The following is a 21,751-nucleotide window of genomic DNA, read 5'->3' as shown; positions in this document are numbered from 1 at the left end:
ATTTAGCATCCTTCTTATCATAAAGATACAAGTCAGTGCTCACAATGCCCCCTTTAAAAATATATAATGTTTAGCTGTATATATTAAAACATTGCCCCATATTGAATATGTATAGTATCGATCACGGAGACTTACTTTGATCAACCTGCCAATTCCCTAGCGATGTTTACATATGAGCACTGTGGTAAAATTAACTTATGGGGTGTTCGCTCTTTGTATATAAATAAATACATACTATAGTGGACTGGCACTATGTCCATAACGGATATAACGGAGTGTCAGCCTGATAGTTATCATGCTGATTGGCACTGTAAGAGCTGTATTTTTTAATATATACAACTAAACATTATATATTTTTAAAGGGGGCATTGTGAGCACTGACTTGTATTTTATGATAAGAAGGATGCTAAATTGTTTATACACGAAGTATATATATTATGATGTTCTATGAAATAATATTGCCAGTTAGTATCTATATTGGATATCAAGTATATGCAGCTATACGTGTTGATTCCTCATAATTATCACTGCTACACACCATATTACTTTATTTGATGATTCACTTTATTTGATTATACATTGATAAATTATATATATTGTTTTTTATTTATGTTACTATGGTGATTACCACATGTGTTGTTTATGATGTCACTTCCGGGGGGAGGGGTCATGGGCCTATATAGGTGCACATTATTTTTTCACTCATGTTTGGTCTGATGAAGGGGACGGTTTGATCCCCCGAAACGCCACAATAAACCACGTTTTGTTTTTCAAAGTCCAGTGAGTGCGGATCTACTTTGTACTAATATATACTATATATATTTATTTATATATTAGTAGTTTTGGTGTATGCACTCTCACCGTTCAACAGCAACTGCCAGGGTGCTTTCAAGCGTTCAAACATATGATTTGTAAATAAGACTAATAAAGTTTGTTAAACACAGACAGCTGAAGACCAGTGAGTGCTTGTTTACAAAAAAAAAAAAAAAAAATTATTATACACACATACATACACACACACACTTTACTAATGAAATACATCTGCAGCAAACAAGGTTAACCTGTTCTAACAATGTTCTATTGGAAGACTGCAGATAAATGTTGCAATTACAAGGTATCTCTTGTAATTTAATATCAGTTCTGCCTTCTGCAGTTGAATCATTTTCCAGCTACTCCCTTTGAAAAGCGACAGTGGAATACTCCGATTTTAACTTGACTTTCTGCAGATAAAATTAATTGTACTTAAAGCCACAGATCATATACAGTAAATTGCTTTATAAATTTAAATGCAATCTGACTCCTATGAGTAATGTGGCCTAATCCTGTAAATCGTATGACAAATTCATCCTTAATGTTCTGCCAGGAAAGATCAATTAATGTACTAAACATTTCTGGGTGTAAGGAGACAAACTGTGCACAGGCAATGATCATCTCTATGTGATGCAAATCAGGAAGTAATGTATTTAAAAGGGACATTCCAGTACAAATGATTCTGGGGGTTTATAATAAGTTCTAAACAAGCTACAGTGCAATTGAACATATCTTTAACATAAAGCATTTTCTTTTTGCACATTTAACAATTTAAACTGAAATTAGCCCCAAACATTTGTTGTGTATCATCCAAGTGTTCATAGCTCAATTGGTGATAGGGACAATTCATACAGTTCTACTGGTTGACAAACCTTCACAAGATTGTCAAGAAAAAGTTTAATTCAGCATAGGAACATCCATTAAACATTCCTCCCTTGACATGTACATACAATATTGATGTGAGGCTAAGACAGGACACATTATGTTTTACTACAATTGATCTCTTGGTCAGAGACACTGAGCAGTTACTTCTGCTAGTGAGACGTACAGATGTGCCAGTGACCATCAGATGGTAAAACCCACCAATAGTTATTGTCAGGGGACAACCAAGAACTTATGTTCTATTTCAGTGAATGCTGCAGGAGAGCGCAATAAGCATCTATAGGATGATTTCACTCTGTTCAAGGTCAGGCAATTATATTCCTTTCCTGCCGCACTGTTTTCTGTAATTCCAATAGGTACTTTGCCGAGGGACACACTGGGGCATCAAATGATCAGCTAAAGGAGTAAAGATTCCAAATGATGTGACATCTTAAAGAGACATGAAAGTCAAAATTAATTTGACATGATTCAGATAGAGCCTGCAATTTTAAGACACTTTTAGGCTACTTATTTTATCAGATTTACTTTATCATCTTTAAATACTTTGTTGAAGAGTATACCTAGGTAGGCTCAGGATCAGCACTACTGGGAGCTAGCTGTTGATTGGTAGCTGCACATATATGCCTCGTCCTTGACTCACACAATGTTCAACTAGCTCCCAGTAATGCACTGCAGCTGTGGAGCTATGTTGTTTAACCCTCTGTAGTTGTATTCAAGCAACAGTGCAGTATTAACCCTTTCCTGACGGGGTTAAAGTGTCTACAGCGGAACAACTGTTCCGATGTAGACAAATTGAAATCACACAATCGCAAGATTTCAATTATTGGATTGGGTCTGGGGGGCGTCCCTATAACCCTAGGAACGCCCTCCAGACTGCGATCAAATCTGAGAAGCACAGTAGTCTTCATGACAGCCGTTGGCTATGACGTTCTATTCCGTCATAACGGCTTTAAAGCCCAGTGTAATTATCACGGAATAGAACGGCGTTAAAAGGTTAAAAATGTTCTGTATATTTATGCTGCTACAAAAGTATAAAGTTATAATGCAAACAAATGCATGCTCTAGTTCGTTAGTGTGATTATGTTTGCATTACTGATCTTTGCTAACTATGGGGTTGATCAGAATCCTTTAGAAAAGCTTTTCAAATAACATCTACAAATATAACCATAGACGTCAATGGTGTTTTTCTGCTGAAAATCATTAGATATTTATATAGGTAGAGTCCAGCTAGGGACTTCCTATTTCACCTAAATTTAATATGACACACACAATAAAGGGTTTCTTAAAGGGATACTAACCCCAATTTTTTTTCTTTCATGATTCAGATAGAAAGTTGATTAAAATTGCATGCTCTAATTTACTCCTAGTATCAATTTTTCTTTGTTCTCTTGTTATCTTGATTTGAAAAAGCAGTAATGAAAGGTTAGGAGCCGGCCCATTTTTAGTTCAGCACCTGGGTAGCGCTTGCTGATTGGTTTGCTACATTTAGCACTGCTTTTTCAAATAAAGATAGCATGAGAACAAAGAAAAATTGATAATAGGAGTAAATTAGAAAGTTGCTTAAAATTGCATGCTCTATCTGAATCATGAAAGAAAAAATTGGGTTTAGTGTCCATTTAAGTGGATATACAATAATTTAGTGGCACTGCGCAGAATTCAAGAGAGTGGCACAAAGCAAATAAGGTTGGGGGTTACTGCAACTACTGAAATTAAAAACAGAGAAAACGCATAGCTAGTGCAATAAATCCCCACAAAATGTACGTGTGCGCCTTTCATACATTATTTAACTTTAAAATGAGAGAGGGGGTGAAAAGTGTGTTTAAAACTATAAAAAAAAAAAAAAAAACTTTACTTTTGTCCTCAGGGAGCAATCAGTATATTGAGGTTTCAAACATACTGTCATCCCAACAGTTTGAGTTCAAATGATAAAGATAAAGATCTCTTTAAGATGCATGAATGTAATAAATAGTATTTAATACATGGGGGAGTAGGGATATGTAAATTATACAAATCCTCACAAAAATATAGTTAAAAACATATTAGGAATAATAAATGTCACAATAGTATAATTGAAATATAAAAATATAAAAACAGTTGGAGATACGCAGTTAATAAAATTGATCGACCAATTGTTGATCCAAATATGAAACCGTGTCCAATAGACTTGAAAGTGTCCAAAACAATTAAGTGAAGTGTCCAAATGTCAACTTGAAAATCCAAAAGTGCTAGTGTTGAAGTGAAGAACAACCGTATCAAAAATTAATAAAGTGAAAATAAAATTGGCGTTAAAAATATATCAAAAATGCACAAAAGTGTGTAGAACATTCCTCCAATGTGGTCCTACTAGTGATTGTGTCCTTATAAAAAGTCAAATTATCCTGAAAACATCCTGAAAAGAAATTAAAAGAACATAGTGTAGATGTACAAAAATATAAAAACGTATTAAAAATGTGCTTACCAACTGTCGACCCGTTTCGGCCTATAGCAAGGCCTTTTTCAAAACAATAAATATAGGTAGCAGTAAGTGGCCTTATATAGGGTAAGCAATGTGTTTGGGCGCCAAAAGTGTTCTATTTCTATTTTGGCGCCCAAACACATTGCTTACCCTATATAAGGCCACTTACTGCTACCTATATTTATTGTCTTGAAAAAGGCCTTGCTATAGGCCGAAACGCGTCGACAGTTGGTAAGCACATTTTTAATACGTTTTTATATTTTTGTACATCTACACTATGTTCTTTTAATTTCTTTTCAGGATGTTTTCAGGATAATTTTACTTTTTATAAGGACACAATCACTAGTAGGACCACATTGGAGGAATATTCTAAACACTTTTTAACTGTGCACACAATTTTTAATTCTCTAATTTTTTGCATTTTTGATATATTTTTCACGCCATTTTTATTTTCACTTTATTTTTTGATACGGTTGTTCTTCACTTCAACACTAGCACTTTTGGATTTTCAAGTTGACAATTGGACACTTCACTTAATTGTTTTGGACACTTTCAAGTCTATTGGACACCGTTTCATATTGGACACTGTTTTTATATTTTTATATTTCAATTGTACTATTGTGACATTTATTATTCCTATTATGTTTTTAGCTATATTTTTGTGAGGATTTGTATAATTTACATATCCCTACTCCCCCATGTATTAAATACTATTTATAACATTCACACATCTTAAGGAGCTCTTTATCATTTGATCTTGTATCTTTCACACTACCTCTGCCTATATTAGGCACTTTATACATCCAACCACTCTTAATTTATTTCATTTGGGCCGTCTAGGAGGCCTTTGTATAACAGCTAGAGGTAAATCCGTTGGCGCTTGGTCTACACTTATATCTATCCATCCCAATAGTTTGCTCAAAGCACAGTTTAGGTGTATTTCTAACATTAAAATATGAATAATCCCACAGAGGCCAAGGAGAAAAGGCCTCATATCACACAGTATCACTCACTGAGAACATAAAGGACTTGATTTATTAAGCGAGGGTGGACAGGGGTGTACATATTTGCCCCTGTCTGCCAAAGCTTGCTTCTGGCAGTCAGCAATCTGCTGCCATAATTTACCATTGCATGCGAGTGCTATTGTGTGCTCGTCTGCAACACTTCCCCCTGCCCAGCCAATCACGCATGCGCAGGAGTTGTCAATCTCCATGGTCTCATCGGAGGTGGAGAAGAGGGTAGTAAGCAGGGATCTAATGACCGCTGCTTGTTAAATACTGACTGCAGGTTCTCTTGTGAGAACCTGCAGTCTTAGGGCAGAAAAGGCTTGATAAATTGAGCCCAAAGTAATGGTAAACTCTCCCCCTTTATGAAAACAGACCTGGAACATACTTTTCAATATCAAAATGAAATCCTAATACCTGTGCTCTGGCTGTCCACTTCAAATGTCATATTTTCTGTCAGCTACGGGTTTCAACAGTTCTCCAATCTGCACTCTTGCCTTTAGGCACTTTTAGTGCAGCTTGAGCGACGATTGGAGAACAGTTCTAACTGTTCGCTCAAAGAAAAATTGACTTTGCCGTCAGAGCATGGGCATTAGAATTTCATATCTATATTAAAAAGTTAAATGCATCTTCATTACAATTGATGAATTAAAAAAGAGACACTGAACCCAATTTTTTTTCTTTCAGATATTTCAGATAGAGCATGCAATTTTAAGCAACTTTCTATCAATTTTTCTTCGTTCACTTGCTATCTTTTTTTGAAAAATAAGGCATCAGCTTTTTTGGTTTGACTCTGGACAGCTCTTTTTTTATTGGTGGATGAATTTATCCACCAATCTGCAAGAACAACCCAGGTTGTTCACCAAAAATGGTCCGGCATCCAAACTTACACATTCTTGCATTTCAAATAAAAGATACAAAGAGAATGAAGAAAATTTGATAATAGGAGTAAATTAGAAAATTGCTTAAAATTTCATGCTCTGAATCACGAAATAAAAAAATTTGGGTTCAGTGTCCCTTTAAGCTCCATCTAAAATATCACTGACATTCCAGATCTGTTTACATAAAGGGCAGAGTTTGTCATCACTTTAAATAAAAATGTTTGCCTCACTTTCTTCAGTCCTCATTCTATTTGTAAAGCAAAATAAGGTTTCTCACCAGGTAAATAACATACAGAGATAGTTTGTGCATCACAAATCACAGGAGCTAGGGGCCTAGCTATTAACATTTTATTTCGAGATCGTAAAGTACTATTCTACATTTACCTATATCCATATGCCCTTATATACATCATTAAAATGTCTTGTAGGCCAAATATAAAATGGCAAACCTTGGCTTGAATTAAGATATCACCAGGTAGTGTGACATGTCCTGTGTGTGCGTGTTATCAGAAAGTAATGAACACATCTGCACTGTCTGGATGTATCATCTCCCTACTTATGTCGGCTGTTAAAATAGAAGCAGTTGCACAATTTAACATACTATAGCTACAACAAGAAACAATCACTATCTTGCACGCTTGTTTATAGGACAGTTAACAAATGGCATATATCGCAATAAGCCAGGACGCGAAACTTCCGGGAGCCAAAGCTTGGAAAAAGTTTACTTCTTATAATATGAGTTTTAAAGGGACATGAAACCCAAACCTTTTTCATTCACAAATTAGATGCAGCATACAATTTACTTCTATTAAACTTGCTTCATTCTATTGGTATCCTTTGTTGAAGGCACATCAATGCACTATTGAGAGTTAGCTGAACAAGTCTGGTGAGCTACTAACAAGAGTCATATAGGTGCAAACACCAATCAGCAACAAGCTCCAAGTAATGCATTCATGCTCTGGAGCCTACCAAATGTACACTTTTCAACAAAGGATATCAGGAGACCATAGTAAAATGAGATAGAAGTAAATTAAGGAGGTTATTTAAAATATCATGGTCTATCTGAATCATGAATTTTGACTTTAATGTTGCCTTTATGGCTGAACCAGGTCTCTACAAATTAGTTTGCTCCTTTTTCCAAAAATGTTTAGACGTGATGAATGTTAATTTTACATCTGGAATGTGAAACACCCTGTACAGTATGTTCCGTTTTTTTTTTACCCTATTAGCTGCCACGGCAACAGCTAACAGGAATTTGGGAAGACAAAATGTATAAATCTAGAATCAGACAGGGAACTTTAGCAGCCAGGGAAGGACAAAATACATTAAAAGAAAATGTGTAACAAAAAGGACAGGCCAAGATATATCAAACTTGGCAGCCAAAATAGAGTAGCATTATACTTAATAAACACTTTTAGAAACAGATTTTAGCAAATACTATAATATTTAAATACTATATATGTTCTGTCATTTGTTTAATTTTGGTGCACAGCGGTTGTCAAACCTGCCTGAAAGAGTACACACAAATCCTAGAAAAAAAAAAAAAAAAAACAACCTTATAATGTCAGGACATTTATTTAACCCTTTGTCTCTTAAAACAAGGTTGAAACGTACTGCACCTAGCGTCTGACAGCAATGGAACTATCAGGCAGTCTGTCAGCAGACAACAACAAAACTTCAGTTTGGATAAAAAGTTGTAAGACGACAAACCTTGCAACATGTTGGCGCCTCACCAGCAGACTGGGTGAAACCTCTAGATAATTATATATATACGTGGAGGCTAAAATGTACTTATCTACAAAAAAAATACACAAACATCAAGCAACCATATGGAACCCTGACATTTACTTAAAGGGACATTCCAGTCAAGAATTAAATGCACATAGATTTATTACATCTTTGGATAGAACAAATCTGCAATATAAATGTATTGATAAAAATGCTTCTAGTAAAAGTTATCACTGTTTTAGTGTTAACGTTTTTCTCTGCACGTGAAGCATAGCTAGATATTGTCATTGCACCCACATTTTAAATAATGCAGTTGCTCAGATCATCAGCGGGGCTTGTATCATGTCAGCAATAACCAAATTGAGAAATTACCAGATGGTACAAGCTGCATACTTAAATACACCTTTGAAACAGCTATAGCTTTTATTAGAAGCATTTTTGCTAATGCATGTATATTACAAAAATGCTTCTGTTCAATACCGAAATGCACCCAATGTGGTTTCCAATTTGGGCTGGAATACCCCTTTAAGAACAATAGGCATAAAAGTTTACACCTGTGTAAGTACATGATGAAAACATCAAGTGTGCTCATGAAGTCTTGGGTAACAGATTCAGGATGTTAGGGAGGGTATTAGAGGAGAGGTCTATTTTGTTAGATGTTAGGGTCCTGAAAAGAGTTTATAGGATAGTTTAAAGCTTGTTAGGGGACCTGATGACCTTCTCATATTTCTGAAGCCCTAAAGGATTCCCTAGCATAAAAAAGTCTAGAAACCAGTGATGCTGAATACTAAAATATGGTGATAAATCTCTCTGTAACACTTGAATATAAGATTCTGCATCAGAATCAATAATACAGGGCACTGCCAATGCCTTTACTGAATTGGTTTGTTAATCACTTTTGCAGAGCAATACAATGTTACATGGCCGGGCACAAGTAGCTGTACCAGATTAGGCAGCCCCAGTGCATTTCTTGGAAGAATTCATAGCATCATTAACAACACTTCTGACACCCTTTATATACCCCACAGAGGAACCAGTAAGGGCCCTGTACCTGATCTTGTAGTTAGGCAGAGTGTGCTTCCTCTTGATGACCTTCTTCAGCTGGTTGACAATGATGGAGGTGAGCTGGGGCATGGGCCTCCCCTCAAACTGTGACTGCACCTCAAAGTCAATGAGCGGATCCTCCAGGAAGCAGAAGGACCAGTGCGTGAAGGGCAGGCGGGTGAAGACCAGGCGCAGGCGGCCCAGTACCCGGGACAGCTTCACAAACAAATAGGCTGATTTGCCAAACACCAAGTCCACGTCTATAGCCAGGTGGAAGCCCCCGTTGTACTCCAGCTCCACCTCGAAGCTGAGCTCGTCTGGCAGGCCGGGTTCGAAGGTGGTAGTGAGCGGCCGCACGCTGCGGAACACGGGCAGCACGTCCCCCAGCGACACATCCCGCAGGCTCAGACCCTCTAGCAGCCGGCCGGCTGTGCGGGTGAGCAGCAGCTCCTCGAACTCTACTTTGATCTTCTTGGTGAGCCAGCGGCGGAGCAGCGCAGTGTCCCGGAGCTCGCGGAATAAGAAGAGGAAGATGGCGTTAAGGAATTGGCAGGTCTCGGCCGGTGGGTCTGCGCCGCTCTGGAGGTAGTCGCGCAGGGAGGGGTCGGGTTGTACGGGCCTGGCTTTGGCCTGAGGCGGCACGGAGCCGGGAACAGGCTGGGGCTGGCGGCGATACAGTAGCAGAACCTGCAGCAGCAGGGTAAGAATACAGCCCACTAGGGCGGACAGAAGCACGACGTACACCATGACCGACCGGACACTCTTAGAGCGGGCCCCGCATCCTGCACGCTTTCCCAGCGGCCGGCCGCCGTCTCACATCTGCCTTCTCATCCCTCAACCTCCGCGGCGCCCAGGGACCTGGGACACCGGTCTGGGGGTATACGGCTGTTGATTGGCTGTCAGAGAGCAGGAGGCGGGGATACGTGCTTACGTCACCCGCACAGGTAAGGAAACGTCAAGGACAGTCGGGAATGCTGATTTTCTTAAAGGCGCAGTGATGTTGTGTTTGTAACCACTTCCTCTTGGTGCATCCTGCAGCTCGCGAACGTCATTCAGTGACATCTTAGTTAGTGCAAAGGTTCAACTGTCTTAGATAAAGAACATGTAAAGTCTGTTTCACAACAAAATGAGAGAAGAGTATAAGTCCCTGAAGCCTTAGCTTTTATCAGCCTGACCTAAAGGATGTTCAGCTAATAATATTAGTCTACCGTCCATTATATCCTCTGCCAATCAGGCTGAAATATTACTGTAAATGTTCTGCTGGGTCATACAACGTCTTACCATAGAAAATGGATGGGAAGGAGGTGCATTTACAGCTTATTTTAGCAAATAAAATACTATAGTTTAACTCACTAAACATGGTTACTTGTTCTGTAATTCTCTAATTAAAAGGACACCACCGCAAAAGGGTAAAACTCATAGCTAAAAGTCAGTTCCAGAGCAGCAATAACGCTTATTGAACACAGCTGGTAAACCAATGACAAGTGAGATATGTGTGTAGCCACCAATCAGCTGCTCCTGAGCCTACATAGGCATGCTTCTCAACAAAAGATACTAAGACAACAAAGTAAATCTGATAACAGTAAACTGAACATTTCAAATTACTACATTAATATAATCAAAGCTAGCTGAATAACTTTTTTTAGACAAAAACACACATGATACTGGTGGGGACAAGAGCTGTCAAGTCATACAAAGAGATGGTATGGCACACTCTTTGATGTCTGTTCTCCTGATCACCAGTCCTTCATCATTTTGGTGGCTTTAGTTTTGTAGGTTTTTCTTGTCTGTCACTCCTACATTGCCCCTCTGTTACTCCTCTCACACTTTTGTTTCTTTCTAAATGCTAAAGCAGTAGAAGCCCAGACCCTATCCATGTCAACGCGACCCACCTTTGGAACACTCAGATTTCCTTGATTCCCCTCTTTCCAATAAGGAATATCAAATCTCTGTTCTTTTAGTTGATAGGATATCAACATAAAATGTAAATCACATACCTAATAGAGTTACTGCATATGGGGCAACCATATCAAAGGAGACAAAGTTCCCTGAAGGTAACAAACAACACACACTCAGAACCCATCATATTATAGGTGGGATTAGCGCCTAAGGGTCTTATGCCCTTTATGTAGAAGATGGTGTAGGATTCTCTGGGCTCTGGGATTATCTATCTTTTTAAACAATAACAAATCTGGAGTAGACTGTCCCTTTAAAGGAAATCAGCACACAAAGAACAGATCTTCAAATAGTGGAAAAATTGTGCATCCACATAGAAAAAATAGATAAGAAGAAAGGTTTACTGGATAAAAGTCAGATTCAGAAACAACAACAGGTGAATCCATTCACAAAGACAAAGGTGATCAGACCTCTCTTGGTTTCTGCTGTTTCTTGCTACGTGAGAGAGACCACAGCGCGTATGCTTAAATACACAAGTGAAATTTTTACACACCTGGGAGGATATCTCTCAACGGATGCAGCACAGGAGAGACCGGAGAACATGTGAGGTCTACTAAACACCAATTACGGTGTAAAAAATAAAAAATAATACTTACATCTAAAACACTTTCATACTGGTGACAAGCCTATTCTTGTTTTGTGTAACATTTCTGGAGTGCCTTTTTAACTTTATATGGAAACCTTAGGATATGAAAGTATAGAAGATTAATTCCTAAAAATGAACTTTTATTGATGTATTTCATGGACTTTTAAATGGATAACATTTTTTTATAGCTTAATGAAATTATTACATTTTTTTAAATGTTTTATATATTTATGTTTTTAAACACGTTATCTGTGAATAAATTATACACAAAATTCTGTCAGATATAACACAAATTTCTGTCAGATATTACACGTAATAAACTGTTTATAATAGCACCATTGCTAAAAAGGGACATTAAACACTAAATAAATGCTAAATAGATTGATACATTCAAAGAAAAGATCAGTCTGAGAATAACAAGTAGATGTATTTTTTAAAGTTTCATTAGCTGTTTAAATATTGACAAAATAAGTGTAAAGTTTAGTGTCTATAAAACAATGGGAGCTGCTATGTTGAAACTTAGGTTACATTCTCTGCTGTGACCAATTATAGACAGTTATAAATAGGGCACCAGACTGTGCAGCCAATGGCTGTGGGGAATATAACAGTGTTCTGCACTTTTATTTATAACAGGAACTGAAAAGGGTCGCAATTTCAGAATGGAATTACAGGAAAAGGGGACAAAATAAATAGTCAAAAGTATATTGTAGAGTTTTTTTAAAATATATATACGATTTATCATTGTTGGAGATATCATATAACAAAGAAAACCCATACTGTCATCCAGGGGCGAAATTACTATTGGTTCAGGGGCGCCAGGGCCCAAATTCTATGGGGTCCATAAAAGTCCATCTTTACATAGGCATGTGCAGAATGTTTACAGTCCTAATTCAAAGGAGCCTTTTAATAGTGCTGGTTGCAGTCCTTGTATTTATTTATATATCTGTATATATTCAAAACTGTTATACAGAGCAGCACATATATTATTACTGTTGCTTACAACTGAGTTGGCTTTAGGGGGCCCAAAACAAAAATTGCACCAGGGCTCTGTTGAGAAGGTCCGCTACTACTGTTCTCCAATTCTAAAGATTATGCCGTCCAATATTCAATAATGGCCTTGTTGAATGGGTAAAACCCTTGAAATAACAATAAAGGATAAAAGAGCAGAAGTACAAATCAAAACAAGACAAAGATGATAACTCCAAACCAACCAGTGACCTCTCACAATACCTATTTAAAATGTACAATTTTGATGTAATGAATGATTGACCTGTAGATACCTAGCTCAGAATCTCTTGCTATATCCTCAGCATCTCCTGTTGAAAAGGACAGAGCTCTCCAAAGATCTTTGAACTTGGTGGACTACAAGAAAAGAAGAGAAATAATTTGAGTCTAGCTTGTCCTTTACTTCTGACCCTGCATGCAAAGTTCCTTCCATCTTCATTTACCCTTATTGTGCTGATTCAGCAGAAGAGTCACAATTTACTTGAAATGCCAATTATTTGTAAAACAGAGATTCTACTAACTATAGAAATCTTCACACATTTATTTTTTTGGTAAAGGGAAGGGCAAGATATGATAAAATGAGAGTAAATGAGAGGCAGGGGTAGTGAGAGTGGGAAAGGCAGTGATTAAGCTGTATTCAGCTGCTTCTTAAAGGATTATAGATCTGAGCAAAAAACATACAATACATATATATATATATTCTAACAGATAATGATAATAATAACCTGTCACTTAATTTTTTTTATAAACAAATATTATTGTCCAAATCACGTCACAAGTGACAGCCCACAAAAAAGGGCTGCGCCACAAGTAAACAATGCAGCCTTTCTGGATTGTCCATTGTGCATATAAACTTTTCAGGCTGCTAATTATCGCATGTGCTCCATTCCTCTTAAAGAAGATCCAACCAGGACTTAGTACTCGATTTGCGCATTCAGATATTTCTCTTGTGATGCTGGGAGAGTGCTCTTGCTGTATAGCCGATGACACACAAGCGAGTTCAGAGAGTTGCATGTGGTCCCTGGGCTGGCAGTTGGCCCTGCTCTAACACATTAGACCTTTTTTTTTTTTTTTTTGCCCGTTCCTGTCCCTTTAATTTTATTACAAATGAATGATCCCTGGTAGTCAAGTGGAGGTGCATGACCCCTCCATGCATCCCGGACCTCCAGATGTATAATTCATATTGGGGGGGAAATGAGCTAAAAATGAAGAATTCCCAGTAAAAGCTAAATTCCCTGACAGCAGCTGCCTTGTCTGTTATGTTGTTGATGTACGACCTCTATTGTTTCTCTGAGCTGACCAAATAAATTGTAGGTATCCATGTAAACGTAAGAACTGAGTGAGTGCACAAATAGATGTCAGAATTTTGATTTGTTTAAAGGGTAACTAAAGTCAAAATTAACTTTTCATTATTCAGACAGAGCATGAAGTTTTAAGAGAATTTCCAATTTTCTTCTATTTTCAAATTTGGCACAATCTTTTTATATACACACTTTTTGAGGCACCAGCTCTTACTGAGCATGTGCACAAGTTTATACGTTATATGTATACTAGCCTTTAATTGGCTGATAGCTGTCACATGATACCAGGGGGCGTTAAAGGGAGAAAGAATTCAGTTTGTCAGAAAAAAAATCTACTGTTTAGTTGAAATTCAGAGTAAATGTTATTGCATTGTCTTTTTTTATGCACTTGTTAATTATGCACTTCTACTGTATTTAGTAGTCCTTTAAAAGCTGTCTTATAGTTTTACATTTAGATATTTTATTCCTACTCATTTTTTGCATACAGTAACTAAACTCTTAATTTTCTATTAGTATTTGCATAATATAGGTAGAAAATGCTAAATGTTGGTCCTTTGGAAGGTGAACTGATGCTATACATAGAACCATGTATAATCTAAAAATACACAAAAATATATTTGTAATTATTATTAGCATTCGTATTATTTGCATTTCATTTGGTGCCATTTCCTATATTTGGATTTTTGTTTGCAAATTAGTTAAGTTATTTTCTAAAAATGCTTGGTTTGTTTAAAAAGCAAAAAAAAAGAAAAGGTATGATTTGTGTGGGTAACTCAAGAAAAAGCACTGAAACTGATGTGTAAATGCAGACTACTAAAAGCAACTTAAACACAGGGGTCTGAAATACTATTGTGTAGTGTTTATATTTTTTCACTCTACAGTGCTACAACGGATATTAAAATAAAAAGATAAAAAAACAGGACCCTTACCTATATAACTTATTTTATTAATTTAATCATATTGATCTAATACCCTGCTCCGGCCGCCCCCATTACAACTACTTTTTTTCTGCAAGTGACATCTAGCCAATTGTTAGTCTAGCCATATGGCACTGATTTTTTTTTAAAAAAAATGTTTATGTGCCATATGGCTAGATCAACAATTGGCTAACAAGCACAAAAAGTTACATGCAGAAAAAAGTAGTTTTAACGGAGGTGTCCAGATGATTAAAGGGATATGAAACCCAGAAATGTTCTTTTGTGATTCAGACAGAGCATACCATTTTTTAAAAAAGTTTCAAATTTACTTCTATTATCAAATTTGCTTTGTTCCCATGGTAGTCTGTGTTGAAGAGATACCTAGGTAGCATCTGGTGCATTACATGGCAGGAAATCGTGCTGCCCTCTAGTGCTCTTACAAATGGATAACATTGTAGCAAAACTGCTGCCATATAGTGCTCCGGAAATGGGCCTGCTTCCTGGTGTTATGCCCCTGCTTTTTAACAAAAGATACCAAGAAAACAAAGACAAAATGATAATAAAAGTAAATTAGAAAGTTGTTTAAAATGACATGCACTATCTGAATCATGAAAGAAAACATTTGGGTTTCATATCCCTTTAAAGTAAGAAAAAAACAGTTATAAGATCATTTTTGCAAACACTTTAAATCTAATTGCTCTTGCAGTTAAATTTACCGTCACTTTAATATAAAATAAAACACAGTCATATTATTGTGAGATTATATAAGAATTTATATAAAAATACAGATGACTAAAACATTGCTAAATACTGGTTAGCATGCTATCTATTACCAGACATTCAATACTCTTCTGAGACCAACAAAACACCTAATCAATCAACATGCCTGCAGCAACTGGGGGAATGTCTGGGAAGCCACAGACTGATGCAATTTTCCACTAAAACAATTTTGAGATCTTATTCAAATGCAACTTGACTTGCAAACAGGGTTAATATTCAAGTAAAAGTACTCTATAATAGATAGTGCATTCCGCTGCATACCATATGCTATTCTAAGCCCTGTCAATCTTAATTCATACGGAAAAAAATGAAGAATAAACACAACCTTAAAGATAATGAAAAGCAAATGCAATCCATCATTTGGATCGCCTGTGCGATCTTACATGGGAATAAACCTTTGCATTTGTTAAAGGTACACGAAACCCATTTTCTTCTTCCATGATTCAGGCAGAACATACAATTTTAAGAATGTTTCCAAATTATAAATTCACAGCATTCTCTTGGTATCCTTTGTTGAATAGCAGGTAGGTAGGCTTAGAAGTGTACATGAGTCTGCAACACTATATGGCAGCAGCAGTTTTGAAAGAATGTATTTTTAATAACACAGTGAGTCCACGGATCATCATCAATTACTGTTGGGAATATCACCATTGGCCAGCAGGAGGAGGCAAAGCGCACAACAGCAAAGTTGTTAAATATCACTCCCCTACCCACAATCCGCCAGTCATTCTCTTTGCCTGTAGTGCAAGGAGGAGGTGAAGTTTAGGTGTCTGATGAAAAGTTTTCTTCAATAAAGATTTTTTTTTTTTTTTTTTTAGCAGAGTAAGCTTACTCTGTTACTTTCTGGGGTCTAGCCTAGTCCACACCAGTCTCTTCAGTAGGGCAGTGGTAGCTTTTGAGCACTTGAGAACTTGTGAAGTACAATCCTCACTGCGTTTTCTCAAGAATCTGCTGCCCTAATTAGAAAACCTGAGTAGGCTTACTAAGTTTTTCTCTCTTCACAGGTCCATGTGAGGTGCTGCACCCTCTCAAACCAGGTGAGCTGTCCTGCTGCCGGACAGCACTTTCAGGTAAGTGTCATTTTAATTTTCTTTTGCAAGGAGAATTGCTGGCACTTGTTACAGCTAAAAGCTGTTTTATTTACTATGGGACTTTATTAAACCTTCATGTTTGGGGTTTCTTTTAGGCAGTTTGGGCATTGAGAATGTGAGGTGATTTACGGTGGCTCAGTGTGTTATAGTAGTTTTTATACTTTAACTTTTGGTCATGGAGATTACTGTTGTAAGCCGTTTTTTTCTGTAGTTAGGACTCTGTAACCACTCTGTATTTGAAAAGGGGATTGTTTCTTCTGTGAGCTGCAGGACAGGTAGGCACCTCAGTAAAGATACTGAGGTGTATAGGTAGCCTGAGGTCTATTTGGTTTATTGTGCTAACACACATTTCTATTTAAAGGCACAGTACATATTTCTTTTTTATTTTCAAATAAATAATTTTTACACTTTATCCTTATTTATTACATAAGATGGATCAAGAGGCTTTTCAAGCCATTATCCCAGGCAAAGTTTCTGCTTGTCAGTTATGTTTTGATGCTCAGGTGGAACCCCCAGTTCCTTGTTGTTCCTCATGCATTGAGATAACTTTAAAGGGACAGTATACTGTAAAATAGTTTTTCCCTTAATGTGTTTACAATTGCTTTTTTTACCAACTGCAGAGTAAAAAATGCATGAAAATTAGCTTTTTAAGGTTTATTTCTGTATATTAAAGCTCTGATTTTGTGTTTTGAAGCCACAGCCTAATAAAATAGGTTGAGCTTTTAGGTATAATCAGATCTCATTACTGTATCACATTGTGCACATATACCTGCTTCTTTATCTTATATCTGTCCTTAAAACAATCACCAATACTTTGAGAGAACAATGGAAAATCAACATTTTATTACCTTATCTCTGCTTTATCACACTGGGAGTGTAATTTCTTCTGCTGGCTGTGTTTACAAAGCTTATCTATAGCTGGTACGCGCGGCCACAAACTTTCAGAATAGGTGGGGATACCACATGCTAAATTAACCATTTCAAATGCCAATATAAGGGTAAAGGAGCTACTTGTAAACAATTTAATACACTCTAGCAGGTAAAGTGGATCATTGGGAACAAATTAAAGGGGAGAAAATTTTTGAGTAAACTGTCCCTTTAAGTTATAGAGATAAAATATTTGACCATGAGCCACCATTATTCCAGGCAAATGCTGTTCAGGTGTCTCCTGTTGCAGATATGCCGCAGCTTTCTCCTCAAGCGTCACAACTTTGTCAGTCTCCACATACAGTGCCCTGTGTTTCCTCTTGCAATCCTGTAGGATTTTCTCTACAAGACATTGCTTCCCAGGTATCCCTTGCGGTATCTGAGGCCTTGAGCTTTCCCCATGTTGCAGGGAAGGCGTAAATGGAAATTTAAGGAAACAGTTAGTAAGGTTTCTGATCAAATTCTGGCTGTCCAGAGTGTCCCTTCCCATAAGCCTGAGAAAGAAGACATGTCGGTAGCATCTGAGGGGGAAATCTCAGACTCAGACAGTGTAATTCCTTCTTCTGTTGCTGAAGTGGTGTCCTTCAGATTTAAGCTAGAACACCTTCGCTTATTACTTAAGGAGGTTTTGGCTACTTTGTACGACTCCGACACAACTATCGTAGTCAATCCTAAAAAGTCTAGTAAATTGAACAAATACTTTGATGTTCCCTCCGCGGTGGAGATTTGTTCTGTTCCTGACCGTGCTGCGGTGATTATTGCTTGAGAATGGGAAAGACCTGGTATTCCCTTTTCTCTATCTCCTATTTTTAAGAAGATTTTTCCTATAGCAGATTCTATTCGTGGCAGACGGTTCCTAAGGTAGAAGGAGCGATCTCCACTTTAGCAAGAGGACTACTATTCCCATAGAGGATAGTTGTTCTTTTAAAGATCCAATGGATAAAAAATTGGAGGAGCAATCTCCAGTTTAGCAAGAGGACTACTATTCACATAGAGGATAGTTGTTCTGCCATTGTAGGGTCTACAATGGCAACCTGCGGTGTGTATCGCCACTGTTACCAGCGCTGCAGCTTACTGGTTTGATGCATTGTCTGAATCTCTTCAGACGGATACCCCTTTTGATAAGATCCGGGACAGGATTAAGGGTCTCAAGTTAGCCAATTCCTTCATTACAGATGCTTTCTTGCAGGTTATTAAACTAGGAGCCAACATTTCTGGTTTTGCGGTCCTAGCCCGCAGGGCCTTGTGGTTGAAGTCCTGGTCTGCGGATGTTTTATCTACATCTAAGCTCATGGCTATTCCTTATAAGGGTAAGACCTTCTTTGGACCTGGTTTGGCGGAAATTATCTCAGATATTACTGGAGGGAAGGGTTCTTTTCTTCCTCACGATAAAAAGAATACATAGAAGGGACATCAGAGTAATTTTTGTTCCTTTCGTAACTTTAAAGGCAAGTCTTCCTCCCCTTCCTCCAAGCAAGATCAAGCCAAGCCTTCCTGGAAGCCCAGGAAGCCCAACCAGTCCTGGAATAAGGGAAAGCAATCTAAAAAGCCTTCAGCTGAGCGGGGAGCGGATCTTGTAGGGGGCAGACTCTCTCTTTTTTTCCAGGCTTGGATAAGAGATGTACCGGATCCCTGGGCTGTGGACATTGTCTCCCAGGGATACAAAATAGACTTCAAATCTTTTCCTCCCAGAGGCAGGTTTCTCCTCTCCAAATTATCTGTAGACCAGATAAAAAGAGAGGCGTTCTTTCATTGTGTCAAGGACCTTGCCGCCCTGGGGATATAGTTCCAGTTCCCTTTCAGAAAAGGGGTCTGGGATTTTACTCAAATCTGTTTGTAGTTCCCAAAAAGGAGGGAACTGTTCGACCAATTCTAGATCTAAAATGTTTAAACAAGTTTCTCAGAGTGCCATCCTTCAAGATGGAGACTATACGCTCCATTCTTCCCTTGGTACAAGAGGGTCAGTTCTTGACAACTATAGACATAAAGGATGCATACCTTCATGTTCCCATTCACAGGGACCATCACAAGTTTCTGATATTCGCATTTTTGGACAATCATTTCCAGTTTGTGGCCCTTCCATTCGACCTTGCCACAGCTCCCAGAATTTTTTCAAATGTTCTGGGGGCTCTTTTAGCTGTGCTTCGATCTCTGGCATTGCAGTGGTACCTTATCTGGACAACATTCAGGTGGCATCTTTTCAACAAGCAGAATCTCATACGGAGATCTTGTTGTCTTTTCTTCGATCCCTCGGATAGAAGGTGAATCGGGAAAAAAGTTCTCTGGTTCCAGCTACAAGGGTCGTATTTTTGGGGACCATAATAGACTCCCTGTTAATGAAGATTTTTCTGACTGAGGTCAGAAAAAGAAAGATTTACAACTCTTGTTTTGCCCTTCTGTCCTCTCCACGGCTGTCAGTGGCTCAATGTATGGAGGTAATCAGTCTAATGGTGGCTTCCATGGGTTTCATTCCGTTTCCTCTGTTCCATCTCAGACCTCTGCAGTTATGCATGCTCAGACAATGGAACGGGGACTATTCGGACCTGTCTCCGTGTGTAGATCTAGATCAGGCGTTAATAGACTCTCTTCCGTGGTGACTTTTTCAGGATCATCTCTCCCAGGGTACTTGCTTCCGCAGACCCTCCTGGGTGATTGTGACCACGGATGCCAACCTTCTAGGTTGGGGAGCAGTATGGGGCTCGTTGAAGGCTCATGGCTTATGGACCCAGGAGGAGTCAGTCCTGCCCATAAACATCTTGGAGCTGAGAGCAATCTTCAATGCTCATTTGGTCTGGCCTCAGTTAGCCTTATCAAGATATAAGAGAACAAATGGAGTCTCTATGGAATGCGCAAATGATCACAAACAGGTGTAAGGTGGCGGATTCAGCAACGGCAATCCAGGCAGCTCTCTTGGAATGTTGTAGATGAAAGTCGGGAACCTGTGGAAGACAGATAGAAGAGGCGCCTCATGGGACAAGTATTGTCTTAGACAACAAAGGAGAGCAGTAGCAGCGGACCCCCCCCCCCCCCCCACAGAGTGTTACTCACAAGAGCGGCGGTACAACCGTCTACCCAGACAAGCAGGACGGAACCAAAAGTCGCCCGTCAGACAAGCGCAAGCTCAATACGCTACAGCAGATGTCACTCGGCAGACAGCGTCAGAGTCGACCCAGCAGAGGAGCCAATGGGGTGGATGGAAACTCGGCACAGCAAACCTCCACGGAGGAGTCAGGAACAAGACCAAAATTGCACTTGATAATTTGAGACCGTGAATCACTAAACATATACAGCTGATGCTTAGTGCTTTACATCTCAGTCACAGGCATGAGGACAGCAGCAAGCAGCTTGAGATAAAGTTATATCTTCTGCTCTCTCTTTCCTAGTGATAATGATGCGATGAATGACAGGGATCAGTACAGCTGTAGTGCTCAGGTAGATGTTACTCCTCATACTAACAACATAGGCAGTGAGCTGGTTGAAAGCAAACCACTACATCTAAGTCCTGGATGTCAATGTATGGAGGAGTCTATTATGACCCTATTCTTTGGATGTCAGCTAGAGACTGCCTCGAGCAGTCTCTAGCTGACATCCAGGACTTAGATGTAGTGGTTTGCTTTCAACCAGCTCACTGCCTATGTTGTTAGTAAGAGGAGTAACATCTACCTGAGCACTACAGCTGTACTGATCCCTGTCATTCATCGCATCATTATCACTAGGAAAGAGAGAGCAGAAGATATAACTTTATCTCAAGCTGCTTGCTGCTGTCCTCATGCCTGTGACTGAGATGTAAAGCACTAAGCATCAGCTGTATATGTTTAGTGATTCACAGTCTCCAATTATCAAGTGCAATTTTGGTCTTGTTCCTGACTCCTCCGTGGAGGTTTGCTGTGCCGAGTTTCCATCCACCCCATTGGCTCCTCTGCTGGGTCGACTCTGACGCTGTCTGCCGAGTGACGTCTGCTGTAGCGTATCGAGCTTGCGCTTGTCTGACGGGCGACTTTTGGTTCCGTCCTGCTTGTCTGGGTACACGGTTGTACCGCCGCTCTTGTGAGTAACACTCTGTGGGGGGGGTCCGCTGCTACTGCTCTCCTTTGTTGTCTAAGACGATACTTGTCCCATGAGGCGCCTCTTCTATCTGTCTTCCACAGGTTCCCGACTTTCAGTTAGCCTTAGCCTGGTTTATCAGATTCCAGTCGGAAAACATAACCTCGATGGCCTACATCAACCACCAGGGGGGAACTCAGAGTTCCTTGGCCATGACAGAGGTAGCCCAAATTATTCAGTGGGTGGAGTCCCACAACTGCTGTTTTTCTGCGATCCACATCCCAGGAGTGGACAATTGGGAAGCGGATTTTCTGAGCAGACAGACTTCTCATCCCGGGGT

General features: G+C 38.8%; 1 protein-coding gene across 1 annotated transcript in view; it reads right to left on the bottom strand.

The window, feature by feature from the left end:
• The window catches only part of PDZD8 (PDZ domain containing 8), a 274,072-nt gene extending 264,384 nt beyond the window's left edge, over positions 1-9,688 (bottom strand). The window contains exon 1 of the mRNA XM_053692679.1: positions 8,812-9,688. Within this exon, the coding sequence (XP_053548654.1) occupies positions 8,812-9,551 (740 nt within the window). The 5' untranslated portion in view covers positions 9,552-9,688. The remainder of the gene's footprint in view (positions 1-8,811) is intronic.
• Positions 9,689-21,751: the final 12,063 nt, after the last annotated feature.

Source organism: Bombina bombina, chromosome 9 (assembly GCF_027579735.1).
Source record: "Bombina bombina isolate aBomBom1 chromosome 9, aBomBom1.pri, whole genome shotgun sequence".
In the NCBI taxonomy this organism is placed as follows: domain Eukaryota; kingdom Metazoa; phylum Chordata; class Amphibia; order Anura; family Bombinatoridae; genus Bombina; species Bombina bombina.
This window is presented reverse-complemented; position numbering and strand designations above follow the sequence as displayed.